Source organism: Notechis scutatus, chromosome Z (assembly GCF_049901735.1).
Source record: "Notechis scutatus isolate UNSWTSFEM ecotype Mainland chromosome Z, rNotScu1.2, whole genome shotgun sequence".
Lineage (NCBI taxonomy): Eukaryota > Metazoa > Chordata > Lepidosauria > Squamata > Elapidae > Notechis > Notechis scutatus.
Genome location: NC_142025.1, coordinates 91991474 through 92006518, shown reverse-complemented (window position 1 = coordinate 92006518; position 15045 = coordinate 91991474). Strand labels below are relative to the sequence as shown.

The 15045-nt window shown below is 40.7% G+C and overlaps 1 protein-coding gene across 1 annotated transcript in view; it reads right to left on the bottom strand.

The window, feature by feature from the left end:
- Positions 1-15045, bottom strand: part of ERBB2 (erb-b2 receptor tyrosine kinase 2) — a 74901-nt gene that overhangs the window by 6233 nt on the left and 53623 nt on the right. The window contains exons 21-25 of the mRNA XM_026679708.2: positions 9437-9592; positions 8144-8219; positions 7890-8036; positions 6770-6867; positions 5023-5196 (exon numbers count right to left, since the gene is read on the bottom strand). Of these exons, the coding sequence (XP_026535493.1) occupies positions 5023-5196; positions 6770-6867; positions 7890-8036; positions 8144-8219; positions 9437-9592 (651 nt within the window). The remainder of the gene's footprint in view (positions 1-5022; positions 5197-6769; positions 6868-7889; positions 8037-8143; positions 8220-9436; positions 9593-15045) is intronic.

Sequence of the window (15045 nt, the reverse complement as noted above, 5' to 3'; positions counted from 1 at the left end):
AATTACATATTTCAATGTCCTACCTGTCAATGAATATTTCAGTTTCAACCATAACAATTGTCATGCCCCTGGTGGAGACTGACTCTGAAGAAGAGGAGGAACAGCCAACAGGGAGTGGGAGTGTGGCTCCAGAGGTGGTAGAGGAGGATGGGGAAGGGCAGAGGCCGGCTGAGCAATCAGAGGAGGATCCAGGCCCATCCCCTATCCATACTAGGTCACGCAGAGAGGAGAGGATCAGGGAAAAGCGAGGTCTACTCAGGAGGAGATTACCATGATCCTCCTCGTGGCTTGCAGCTGGGAGCTATGTATATAAATTTGTAACTGCGTAGTCAGAATTGCTGGAGTCAAAGTTTAGTGTTTACTTTGAAAGAGGTTTATCTTTGCTGGCGTTCTTCCCATGGACTCTCCTCGGTTATTTTCCTGGAATGTATGATTGATTATCTTGGCTTGCTTCAGAACTCTCGTCAATGCTATTTGTTTTGGTTTTCTTTTTGCCTCATTATTTACTTTTGTGACTTTAAACTGTGCCTAATAAAACAGGGAAGTTAAGCTGAAGGCATGACCGGACTTTAATGTATGTTTTGGGTTTGGGGTTATTTTGAGAGACTACGGTCATCACATTTTGACTCCAGCCACCCCTTCAACTTATTTTTGCTTTTTGTGGGGTGACCATGGATCAGCTCAGAGCAGAGATTGCCCAGTTAAGCCAGCAAGTGGCTCTTTTGACTGCACAGATGGCACAAATGCAAGCTGCCCAGCCACGCCAAAAATGCCCAGTGGCAGTGCCAGATAAATTTGATGGTTCGCTGGCCCAATTTCCAGCATTTTTTGGGCAGTGCCAGCTTTACATGAGCCTTCAGCCTGAGGACTTTCCCACTGACCAGGATAAGGTGGGGTTTTTGATTAGTTTGTTGTCAGGCTCTGCAGCATGTTGAACGATGCCTCTGTTGACCCAGCCCAACCAGGTATTGGACAATTACACCGAGTTTTGCTGTCAGTTTCAGGCCATGTTTGAGGACCCTGTTCAAAGCCAAACAGCAAACAGAGGTTTGAGAGAGTTGAAGCAGGGGCATGGCTCACTCATGGATTATATTGCTAGTTTTCAGGTGGTTGCTCAGGATGTACAATGGAATGAGTCAGCACTATCAGACCAGTTCCAGGAGGGTTTGTCGTCGGAGTTCCTGGATGAGTTGGCACGCACTGAATGCCCTCGCACCCTTCAGGAGCTCATGCATCTGTGCCTTAGTATCGATGCTAGACTTCAGCATGACGGGTGCAACGACGGACAGAGACCGTATCTGTTTCCAGCAAGACGGCGCCCTTGGTGGAAGTGCCTTTGGAGGAACCCATGCAGTTGGGGGCTGGCCGCCCTCGCCTGACTCAAGTAGAAAAGGATAGACGTCGTTGTGATGGTTTATGCCTCTATTGTGGCAATCGAGGCCATTTTGTGGCCAAGTGTCCTGTTAAGAATCCACAGCAGTGACGCCTGCGGTGGTGGGAAACAAGCATCGCTCGGACTAAGGGGGTCTGTAGGTCGGGGTGTAAAGTCCTTAGGCCTGCCTTCTTCACCAACCTTGCCATCCTCGCCACCTTTGACATCTCCACCACAATTGTTATTGGTGCTAACAGCAAGTGTGTTCGTGCCTGGTGTGGGAGCGGTGGAGATCCAAGCCTTGGTCGACTCAGGGGCCACAACCAATTTCATGGGTGCTCATTTTGTAGAGCAGTGGTTCATTCCTCAGCAACAGGTGTCCCTGTCAGTAATGGTAGAGACGATTGATGGTGGGCCCCTTTGTTTGGAACCAGTGGTTGCTGCAACCAAACCCCTTTGCATGCTTATTGGGCAACATGTGGAGGAAACCATGTTCTACGTTACTGCAGTGTCTCATTTTCTGGTGGTGCTGGGTTTGGAGTGGTTACAGGCCCATGATCTACAGATTGTCTGGTCGTGTGGAGCTGTGCAGTTCCTTGATAGGAAGTGCCCTAACCATTGCTTGCGCTCCTGTGCAGGGAGTGTGGCTACGCCCGTGGACCTGTATCTATCTGCAGAGTTGGTGGACTTTGCTGATGTGTTTGGGGAGAAGGAGGTGGATCAGTTGCCTCTGCATCAGGCGTATGACTGTCCAATCGACTTGTTGCCCAATGCAAAATTGCCGGTGGGTCGGATATATTCCCTGTCGGAACCGGAGTTGGCCGCGTTGCAGGATTTTATTGACAAGAACCTCTGGAAAGGGTTTATCCGGTCTTCTACCTCCCCATTGGCTGCACCGGTGCTTTTTGTAAAAAAGAAATCGGGGGAGCTACGTTTGTGTTGTGATTACCACAAATTGAATGCAATCAGAGTGAGGAATCGGTACCCGCTTCCCCTCATCCCTGAACTGATTGAGTGGCTTCATCAAGCTAAGATCTTTACGAAGAAACAATAGGGCAGGGATGGTAGGCACGTCCCTGCCCTATTGTTTCTTTTTATTTTTCTTATATGTATCCATTTCATATATTCATAACTATGTTATACTTATACCTGCTATCTTATTATCGCTTGACAAAATAAATAAAATAAAATAAATCTACCAGAAGTAAAGGCAGGATTTCGAAGAGGCACAGGAAGTAGAGATCAAATTGCCAACATACGCTGGATCATGGAGAAAGCTAGGGAGTTCCAGAAAAACATCTACTTCTGCTTCGTTGACTATGCTAGAGCCTTTGATTGTGTGGATCACAACAAATTGTGGCAAGTTCTTAAAGAGATGGGAATACCAGACCATATTGTTTATCTCTTGAGAAATCTATATGTGGTTCAAGAAGCAACTGAGAACTGGACACGGAACCACTGATTGGTTCAAAATCGAGAAAGGAGTTTGGCAAGGATGTATACTGTCGCCCTGCCTATTTAAGTTATATGCAGAGCCCATCATGAGAAAGGCGGGGCAAGATGAATCACAAGTTGGAATTAAGATTGCCGGGAGAAACATCAACAACTTCAGATATGCAGATGATACCACTCTAATGGCAGAAAGTGAAGAGGAACTAAAGAGCCTCTTGATGCGGGTGAAGGAGGAGAATGCAAAAGTTGGCTTGAAACTCAACATTAAGAAAACTAAGATCATGGCCTTCTCAATTCCTGGCAAATAGATGGGGAAGAAATGGAGGTAGTGACAGATTTTATTTTCCTGGGCTCCAAGATCACCGCAGATGGGGACTGCAGCCTAGAAATTAAAAGACACTTGCTCCTGGGGAGGAAAGCTATGGCAAATCTAAAAGCATACTAAAAAGCAGAGACATCACCCTGCCAACAAAAGTGTGTATAGTCCAGGCTATGGTTTTCCCAGTTGCAATATATGGCTGTGAAAGTTGGACCATAAGGAAGGCTGAGCACCAAAGAATTGAGGCCTTTGAACTATGGTGCTGGAGAAGACTCCTGCAAGTCCCTTGGACTGCAAGATGCTCAAACTGGTCAGTCCTAAAGGAAGTCAACCCTGACTGCTCTTTAGAAAGCCAGATCCTGAAGATGAAACTCAAATATTTTGGCCACCTAATGAGAAGGAAGGACTCACTGGAGAAGAGCCTAATGCTGGGAACGATTGAGGGCAAAAGAAGAAGGGGACGGCAGAGAATGAGGTGGCTGGATGGAGTCACTGAAGCAGTCAGCATGAGGTTAAATGGACTCAGGAGGGTAGAGGGCAGGAAGACCTGGAGGAAATGTTGCCCATGGGGTCGCAAAGGTTTGCACACGACTTAGTCACTAACAACAACAACTGCTTCACAGCCCTTTCTAATCGGATTACAGAGTCAGCATATTGCCCTCAATAATTTGAGTACTCATTTTACCAATCTCAGAAAGATGGAAGGCTGAGTCAACCTTGAGGTGGTCAGAATTGAACTCCTGGAGTGAGCAGTGAGCAGTGAGCTAGCATGCAATATTGCATTCTAATCCCTCAGCTACCGCGGGGCTTAGCAATGAAAACCAGGATGACTTTGGGCCAATCACTCTCAGTCCAACTCACCTCACAGGGTTTTTGTTATGGGGAAAATAGGAAGAGGAAGGTGTTTTTGATATGTTCGCTGACTTGAATCATTTGTAAAATAATAAAGTTGTGGTTTACAAATTTGGGTTTTAAAAAATGTAAGGTTTTATTGAATATATGTTCAAGTCTTCTACTTATCATAACATAGAAAATTAGTAAAATAAAATAACTTGCAAGAATTTTGCCAAAAGTATGTTTGTCCTCCCCCTTGCACACACCTTATTGTCTATTATTGCTTTGTTTTTCAGTTCATAGACAGAGCTTTTACAAATAGATTCCTGCCTTTTTGGACCTACAGGCATATTTATTTCCAATATCTTCAGATGAACTGTTGAGGGAACTGGACCAAACCTCATTCTACTTTCTATGTGTAGGTTTGATGTTTTTTTTTTTTTTATTATTATCTTTAGCTCTTTCTCCTCACCATGTTCTAGTCTAGCAATCTCTAGAAAGAACTTTTTTTTTTTGCTGATCTTTTTTTCCTGCTCTTGCCTCAAAGCAAAATTCTGTACTGCAGACTTCAACTGCTTGGTGATACCTTGATTGGCAGATTCCTTTTTCTCCCTTCCCACCCATGCTTAGAAAGCAAGTGTCAATCTTTTTCATTATGCAGATAGGTAGCTCCTGTCTGATTCTATTGGAAGGAACATTAGAGATTATCTAGGCAAGTTTTTTCACCCATGGCAACTTTAAGATATATGGACCTAGCTCCTGAATCCCCCAGTTTCTGGGAAATGAAATCGACACATCTTAAAATTGCCAAATCTGAAAACATTGATCTAGTCTGATCCTCCACTCAGCTTGAGTTGCTTGTAACTGGAAACAAGAACTCCTTTTTTTTGAGCCATCCAAGGAAGACTTTTAAACTTTTGTATGCCTAAATTAAAGCAGTCCTTAAACTAAAAAAAATAATAATCCCTATTATGTAGGAGAAATATAGTATGACAAACTGGTTTTGTCTGTTTTTGGATATTAAAAACTAAAATCATATGCTTACTCTTGTGGAGGAAATCCTAGATCGATAGTCAGCTGATGTTTCACCACTGAAAAAACCCTGATGGGGGACAAGGTATTCTTCTGCATCCACCAAGTCTTGCATTTCTTCCTCCTCCAGCAAAGTGCGATAGAAAGTGCTGTCTACGGGGCTGGCAAGGCCCATCTTTTCATCATTCTATCAAGAAAAACAAACAGCAAATGCTTGCAGCTCCCAAAATTTTCTTGCTTCCTCTGAAAGTTTAGACTAGTCTTGTAACACCCTGGATGGTCAAAATTAATGTCCCCATAATGCAGTTGTGTCAACTAAGGCTGTCAAGAGGACTTATCGAAGGTCATTTAATACTTTCATGACAAAAATGGGAACTTAAATAGGGATGTCATGGTTCACAGCTGATGGCTCTATATTAGGGGGCACTAAGCTGATACCCATCTATCTTCTGCAGTCTTATCTAAGATTCAAAATAAACACCATTTTGGCAGCAGAGGAGCACAAACAGAAAGCAATAAAGCAAAAGATTACTACCAGTATTTTTAACTACTAGCATTCTATACAATGCAACCCCAGAACATAAATCAGAGATAAAAATCTAGAACTCTAAAAAAAAATACACACTGGCCCCTAATAGCTTTGGATGTGGATTCTAGAACGTCCCCAATTATTGCTTAAGATAGGGAAAAGAAGTTATGAAGTATGTAGAAAGTATTCCTATTCATTTTATGTAATCATTACATTACAATTAAATACCAAACAAAACAAAATCAATCTTTTTATCCTGAATGTTCTCCCTTTATCTTGGTACTTTATAAAATGCCAGTCCCAGCAAGTAAATTAAAAGTGGGACCTTCACTTGTCCGCCTAATATAGCTTCTCACATCTTTTGGATTAACAGTGAGTTTTTGATACAGAAAACTTGAAGCATAGCTGATGAAAATATTCCGAACTCAGATAAAATATAATACGTACATAAGTTTGTAATACTATCATGTGATATTTACTTAGCTAATTTGTGCTCTTCATTGCATGAGAATATCCATATACTATGCTCCTTCTGAGTCAATTTGAAATTGTACCTTCTATAAATTTGGAAGTTGGATAAGTGAAATGGTTGCTTATATTATAAAAGCCATAATGCATTACCCATTTGTTTTGAAGGCTACCATGTTAAGAACAGACACATAATGTTGCCTGAAAACTAGTAAAGATTCAAGCATGTGATCTTATACCACTGAGGTATAGATTGACACTAAACGAATACTCATTAGTCATTATTAATTAATTTTCCTTGGTGTAAAATATTTTCCTATCTCCAAAGCACAGAGAGAAATTTAGATCACTGAGATCTAGATTAAAAATCAGGCTATGAATCTGCCCGTATATGTTCAGAAGACTTCATATGAATACAGCAGCAGCTACAGTTAATTCCAGATACTTCCATGCATTGTCACTAGAAGCAATATCTATTTTTTTAAGCAATAAATTAACTGGGGCACCTGTTTTAAAAGATTACATTAGGATTAGTTATCAAAAATATCATCAACAAGATAGTGCTGTTTTGACCCGATAGGACAACTCTGAGTATAACTAGTTGATCAAATTTTGAGAAACAATGCTATTCTAGCTGGACTTAACCTGGTGTAACAGGAAACTCTTTTAGTTTTTCTTTCCCTTTTTCCACCATCCCTACTGTTATACAATGAAAGAGTTGGGAGGCAGTGCAATCCTCTTGAAAGTAAAATATCATCCTCACCTGAATAACCACAAACCTTTGAGGATCTCTGGCCATGCGAGTGAACTCAGTGACCAATTCTCGGAACTTAGGCCGACATTCTGAGTCAATCATCCAGCCTACAGAGCAAAAAGAGCATACATGTTTCTATCCAAATTAAGTCCTCCTTTTGACAAAAAGAACTAATTTCTCTGATAATGGGAAGGAGAAGAAAAGGGGGAAAAACATGATCAGCTACTTAACATGAACAAGGAAAAAAAACACAGAAAATATTATCATGACTTCTGGAAATTCAAAATATTTATCTACTTCAGAACCCACCTTTTGCTTTTAATCTCCTGCAATATTTTTCATATTGTAAACCTAAGTACTATGCACTTGTATGTATGTATGTATGTATGTATGTATGTATGTATGTATGTATGTAATTCTGTATAAGACAGTTCATACCTTTGTTTCTTACAGAAAAGAGTAGAAATCTCTGAATATACTAAAGATGCCTATCCCCAATTGGGCAGAAAACCCAGACAGAAGGCAGGACAAGTAGTAACTATCCACTTTAAATAGCTGCATCTAGAATACATTGCTTTTGGTTTTTGAATAGAAACAGGCTTTCCAAATACTAAACACTGCCAAACATAATATTTTATACTTTTAAAAATAATCCGATAGAACAGATACATATCTGAACAAATAGCAGCAAAGTTAGTAGTTGATAAAAAAATTAAGCAATTTACAAAAATTAAACCAATGGTTTATAACTAGCAATCATTGGAAGGCATATTTCTAAAAAGAAGACGTCTACCTCACTAGACAAAACTGAATTTTTTCATTTAAAAAACAGCCCAAATACTGTCATATCTTAGAATCATAGAATTGGAAGTGATCTATCATCTATGAAGTCATCAAATTCAACCTCTGTTTGATACATACAGTTTGACTTGCCCTTATTCTCTTCCTGCTTCCTTTTATAGGACATCTAGAGGCTAAGATAGAAAAATTACAGCAATTGCAGTTTTGACTACAAACTTATTCAATCTGATGCTTCTCAGAAATATTGGAGATATAAATTTCAATCTGGGATTAATAGTCCCAATATCTTTTCACCTAATGAAAAACCTAATTATCCCGAATTTCTTACATTTAACCATAATCATATAGACATCAATGGTGCAAATAGGAGGCTGGGGCAATCTCTCTCCTTTTTCCAAGAGTTCAGGAATCTCCCTGGCTGGAATACCATCATAAGGCTTTGCACCAAAAGTCATCAGCTCCCAAACAGTAACACCTGGTGAAAGCAGAAGAGAGAGAGAGAAAGAAAGAGAATGGGAGATTTCCATGAAGCAACAGTAAAGTTTTCACAATGGGAGTTAATTGAAAGGCGATTACACATACCATAGCTCCACACGTCACTTTGATGAGTAAATCGTCTGCGCAAGATGGACTCTAAGGCCATCCACTTGATAGGCACCTGGACAAAGAAATGATGGCTACAAGTCACATCTATGCTGGTTAATTTCAAGCAGTACCATTATTTAAAAGTTTTTAGATCCTGCTTAGATAAAGGTTGTGGTTAATTAAAATGGTTTTCAATATAAAGGTAACGAAGTATTATTTGGCACTTGAAGATGTCCAATTTCAAACTCAAGCAAGTGGACAAAAGACTGATAGAATAGACAGAAAATTTGCTTACAGAAATATCTCATCATATATACTGATTTCTTATGTACAATAATCTATCCTACTTCCAGGCTCTGAAAAATGCCACTGAATTATTTTTTCAGCTCTATTTCATTTTGATATTTGGGTGTTTTAAAAAGATTTGGAATGGTTGCTGTTTATTTCTCAGAACCCTCCTACTAAAACTTTTCTTTCTTTAATTTTGGAAAAAGATAATGGTACTGCTGATATTCTGCTGACTGAATTTCAGCAATGGAATCTTTATGAACTAGGGAGATGCAATCCACAGAGTTCAAATTGGTCATCCCTATTTTAAAAAATACAAAATAGAAAGGGATTTAGAAAGTTCATTCTGATTATTGTGCAATTCTATCCTGTTGCCCTTCCATTTTTAAGCTAGCTTGATTTTATAATTTAAGTTTGTTAAGTTGCTTTGGACAGAAGGAGAAAGTGAGGAAAACTGAGATAATGTGCTTTCAGAGCCTTAATTTAAGAAACAAAGGAATCAGTTCATACACTAGTGTGTGTGAGGCGACAAGACAAAAATTATTGTCAAAGTACTAGCCAGCCTTCATTCAGAAGAGATTATGCTCTTAACATACAAAAGTTAAATATTATCAGTCAGATATTATTTGCAGTTGTTTTGGGTTATAACAATAGAATTTTATCTGTTCAACTAATATATCTTCAATCTGGCATTTCTCCAGATATGCTGGAGTACTTTCATAATCTCTTAGGCCAGTATCTCTCACACTTGGCAACTTTAAGATTTGCAGGTTCAACTTTTAGAACTCCCAGCCAGCCACCAATGCTGCTCCAGACCATACAAGTCTAACTAAATATTCTAATTCAAAATATCTAGTGGATAGCAAGTTGAAGGATGCAGGTCACAGCAATGTGTTAGGAGGGAGCTAAGTGCACCTACTGTTATGTACTGTACAGGTAACTAACATTTCCTCACAGAACCTATCGACATTTAGTCTATTAAGGAACATTGCCATGTCCCACCTTGCCTCCATCAGCGTGATATTCTGTTTCATCAATGTCCAGCAATCGGGCCAACCCAAAATCCGTAATCTTCACATGATTTGGGCTCTTCACCAGGACATTCCTGGCAGCCAAGTCCCGATGAACCAAACGGACATCCTCCAGGTAGCTCATGCCCTGAAAGAGAAGTAAATATTATTTGTTTTCTTGACCAAGGAGAAATATTGATGGAACTCCTTAAGATAATGCATTCCCACTGACATTAATTATAACACTATCATTGATGTTATTAGTAAAATCAATTTCTTTTATGTCATCAGAAAGTTGCTTACATTTAATTTGTAAGTAAATGTAAAGTTGGGGTGTTCCCACGATGCTTCCGGTGTTAAGGATTGGTCAAGCTAATGTTTCAATATATGAAACTAATTATCTACTGAACTAAACAATTATTCTATTTAATATATCTTGACTTTAATATACCTGTAACTATTGAAAATAGATCTCCAATATACTGGGTATAGTTTTCTATATCTGCCTATTGTCATTCTCTGACTGGAAATACAAAGGATGGAAAATTGAGTTTTGTTTTTACAAAAAAAGAACAACTTTTATTTTATACAAGTTATATTTCTCAACTTCCAGTCTTTAAGAAAGAAAGATTCTGCAGGTAAAATGGCTATGGAAAAATGTTCTAATAAGAATAGAAAAAGGGAATTGTGTATATTTATAAGGACATGTAAGAGAGACTATATCAGAGAGATGTGGAACACTGTTAATTAAAATTGAGCAATTCCTTCAAAATCTCTGTTGTTTTGAATGTACTTCTATTCTGCCTTTCTTCATAAAGAGGAATTTGAGCAAATATCTTTTCCAATTACAGAAGAGTAAAATATAGATACTAGGTAGTTCCATTCCCAGCTGCATATTAATAAATTCAAGAACCTTTTTCTACAATAAACCGTTCAATATAATTAATTATTTTATTTTATTTTTATTTATTTATTTATTTATTTTTGTCAATTGCTTACAAGATAATAGGTATAAGTAAAAACATAGTTATGAATACATGGATACATATAAGAAAAATAAAAAATAAACAATAGGACAGGGACGATAGGCACGTTGGTGCGCTTATGCACGCCTCCTACAGACCACTTAGGAAAGAGGGGAGGTCAATAGTAGACAGTCTAAGGTTAAAGTTTTTTGGGATTTGGGGAAGAAACCACAGTCAGGTAGAGTATTCCAGACATTGACCACTCTGTTGCTGAAGTCGTATTTCCTGCAATCAAGTTTGATGCAATTAACCTTGAGTTTTTATCTATTGTTTGCTCTTGTGTTGTTATGGTTGAAGCTGAAGTATTCATTGACAGGTAGGACACTGCAATGACAGGTAGGACATTGCAATGTATGATTTTATATATTATACTTAGATCAGACCGAAGGTGGCGTAGTTCTAGGTTTTCTAGGTCTAGAATTTCAAGTCTGGTGGCATAAGGTATTCTGCAACGAGTAGAGGAGTGGAGAATTCTTCTTGTGAAATATTTCTGGACTTTCTCAACTGTGTTAATATCAGATACATAATGTAGGTTCCAGACTGATGAGCTGTATTCGAGTATTAGTCTAGCAAATGTTTTGTATGCTCTAGTTATTAGTGTAATATTACCAGAGAAAAAGCTATGTAAGATTAGGTTAACAACTCTTTAACACCTTTTTGGCTATGTAGTTACAGTGGGCTCTAGCACTTAGGTCATTAGAGATGAGTACTCCAAAATCCTTGACAGAGTTTGAATCATCAACAAGATCTTGACTATTCAGCCTGTATTTTATTTTCTGATATATATATTTTTTGCCAATATGTAGGACAGAGCATTTATTTGTGGAGATTTGAAGTTGCCATTTGTTTGACCATTCTGATACATAGTCAAGATCTTTTTGAAGGGTAGAAGTATTGTCTATGGTGTTGAATAGCTTTACATTATCAGCGAAAAGAATGCAGTTGCTCTTGATATGATCACAGAGGTCACTTATGTAGAGTATGAAAAGAATTGGTCCTAGAACACTGTCTTGGGGGACACAACTGTTGACAGGTACAGAATTTGATAGGACGTTCCCAATTTTGACCATTTGTTGTCTGTTTGACAGGAATGCTTCTCTCCAGTTATGCAGGTGTCCAGAGATACTGTAAGATTTTAGTTTTAGGAGTAGTTTGTTGTGTACCACTGAATCAAAGGCTTTACAGAAGTCTACGTAGATTGCGTCTATTGCTTTCCCCTGATCGAGTTGTGTAGTCCATATGTTTTTGCAGTGTAAGAGTGGCAGATTACATGATAGTTTTTTGCTGAAACCAAATTGTTTATTAGAGAGTAGGTTGTTTGTTTCTAAGTGGAAGATGATGGATTGGTTAATAATTGATTCCATGACTTTACAGGTGACGCAGCATAAAGAGATTGGTCTGTAATTTTCAACTAGGCTGGGGTCTCCCTTTTTGAAGATGGGGATGACCATGGCTTGTGACCATAGGTTAGGCAAGCAGCTGGTCCTGAAAGATTTTTCAAAGATTATGCTTAGAGGTTTGGCTATGGCAGTGGATAGCTTTTTTAAGAAGTAGGCACATATTCCATCCGGTCCAATAAATAGAGATAGTTTTAGATTGCGTAGTGCTTTTTCAACATTGTCTTCTGTAAAATCTATATCTATTAGATCATTGTAGTTGTCTGTTGTTCGGCTAGGAAATACTGGGCATGATCCATTGCTGTTTACAAATACTGAGCCAAAGAATGTGTTAAAGAGGTTGGCTTTAATAGTGCCGTCGTTGCAGTCTTTACCATTAGGTCCTATCAGGAGTGGGATGAACCTTGAGTCTTTTAGTTTGTTGTTTATAAAATTGTAAAAAGCATGGGTGGAATTGGTGCGTAGAACGTTTTCTTCTTCTTTTAATGTGATAATTGGTGCATTCAGTTTTTATCTGGTGGCATAAATTTTTGTAACGGCTTTTGAAGTTGGCAACGTGACCAGATTTGTTTTTCCGCCAAACATTCTCTTCAGACCTGCCAAGTTGGTGGCTTATAAATAGGTTGTGTTGATGTAAGATCAGAAGCATTTCTTACTTTTAGTCAGAGCAGATGAAAAATGGAAAAGTAGAAACCTAATTTGACAGAATGATTATATATGGAACAATGGTTTCAAGACCTAGAAAAACTAAACAGTGCTTCCCCATGAACCAGAAGGGTTAGAGCAAGGATGGGCTTCAAAATTTTTAGCAAGAGGCTCTCTGCCCTAATGACTGGCTGTGTGGGCATGACTGGGTAGTCATGTGGCTGGGGGGGATATGGCCACTTCTTTGTCCTAAGTACTGTTAGGCAGGAAAAACCAAAAGTACACATATACACTGAGTGAAACCAGGCTTAATGGCAGTGACTGTGAGAGGGATCTTGGAGTCTTAGTGGACAACCAGCTAAATATGAGCCAGCTATGTGCAGCAGCAGCCAAAAAAGCCAATGCAAGTTGCATTAACAGAAGGATACAATCAAGATCAAGCAAGGTACTAATACCACTCTATAAACTAAAGCCTTAGTAAGACCACACCTAGAGTGCTGCACCCAGTTTTGGTCACCACACTATAAAAAAGATGTTGAGACTCAAGAAAAAGTGCAGAGGAGAGCAACCAGGATGATTAGGGGACTGGAGACTAAAACATATCAAGAGTGGTTATAAGAACTGAGCATGGCTAGTCTAATGAAGAGAAGGACAGTCTTCCAATATTTGAGGGGCTGCTACAGAGAGGAAGGGTGGAAGAGGGAAAATATTTTTGAGAAATATTTATTGTGTTTTTTGCTTGTCAAATTTAAAAGGCCATTGGACTCCATAAAGGTTGTGATAGCAATAGAAGCAATGATGTAACCATGAAGCAGCAGCTAGGCAAACTGCTGAATAGTCTGAATTATGCTTTGGAAATTGTGTAATGTATGCTTGAAATTGAGCAAATGAATGAGACCTAAAGGTAAGCTATTCTCTATAAAATCCACTCTGAACTTAGTCTGGCATGAAAAGGCAGAGCAACTAATTTGTTTTGAAGAGGAGGATATGGAATAAAGAAAGAAGATTGGTTTTAGGAGACTGCATAGTTTTGTTTACCTAGAACATTCCCAAGGCACTAATCAATACTATATTAGCTGCTCCAAATGTTCTTTTGGCTAAACATTGAATCCAGGCCTCCCTACAGCCTCCTGGGAGAAAAAAGGGGGCACCGGGGGTGGGGGTGGCACCAGACAAACCCCACACCATGTTTTTGCTCCCAGGAGGGGAGCCAGGTGGGACTCCTGGGGACTCCTGGGAGAGCTGGGTTGGGTGGGCCAGGCCATCCAGGAGTGGGATTTTGGGGCTCACCTGAGCCCCCGCAAGTTCCCAGCAGCCCACCCCTGGGTTAGAGCCATACAACCACTTACAACCAGGGGTGGGTTTCTACCATAGAATCAGTTGTTAACGTCACCGGTAGTTCTAAGAACCAGTAAAATTGACCCCTGCTTGGCCCCTCCCCTTTCTGCCGCTCCTATGGTCCAAAAACTGATTTTTATTACTGTGCATGCGCAAAAATCCCTTCCTCATTCTCCCCCACTTGCCTTGCCCCTACTTATAGCACATGTGCGCGAACTACAAAAATTTTCCCGCTCGGCGCCATCGCTCACACCAGCAGCAGCAGGAGCAGCAGCCGCTGAGCCAACTAGCCGCCGAGCCATTCAGCCATCACTGCCTGCCTTCTGCCGCCCTGCTGAGTGAGTGAGGGCAAGCTGCAGTCCCAGTCGCCACCATTGCTAACCGTCCTTGCCTGGCCGGCCTGCCTCCCAGGCCTGCCTTGCCCAGCCTGCCTCCTGAGTCCGACCTGCCTGCCTTACCTTAAAGAAGACACAAGCCTCGGCCGCCGCCACTTGCTGTCCTCGCCCACCCTGATTGCCTATCCCGCTGGCCTCCTAAGACGCGGATCAGTAAGTACAACCTCCAACCCGTCACCTACCTACCACCGCCTGGTTGATTGCCGACTCCTGGAATGCCCACTGCCATTGCTGACGCTCCCAGCCTCACCCGCCCCATCTTTCCTCCCCTACGGCCCTCCATTGTTGCTGCCTTGCCTTCCCACCACCGATTGGTACTGAGGAGACAAAGCAGCAGCTCCTGGTGGCCTGGTCCCCTACCTCCTCTTGCCGCCGCTGCTGCCGCCAGCCGACTCCCAGGCTGGGCGCTGCTGCCTCATCCACATGGCGGCCGCAATCTTGGTGAGGCTACTGGCGCCGGCGCGCCACCTTCCCTCACCCACCATGGCCCAAGAGTTGCTGCCTTACCTTCCCACCACCGAATGGTAATGAGGAGGCAAAGCAGCAAGTCCTGCTGGGCTGGTCCCCTACCTCTTCCTGCCGCTGCCACCGCCAGCCCGGTTGAGAGCCAACTCCTGCGCTGGCCATCCTCGCCGCAGCAAGCTAGAAGACTGAGGACCCCAGCATAGTTGGCTCCTTTTTGTCTCCTTTTTGTCTCCTTTTTGGTAAGTTGCTTTTTTATATTTATGTATTTATTTATTTTTATACTATCTGTTTTTGTTTTTATTAATCATAAAAACAAAATGTGCTTAAAGAAATATC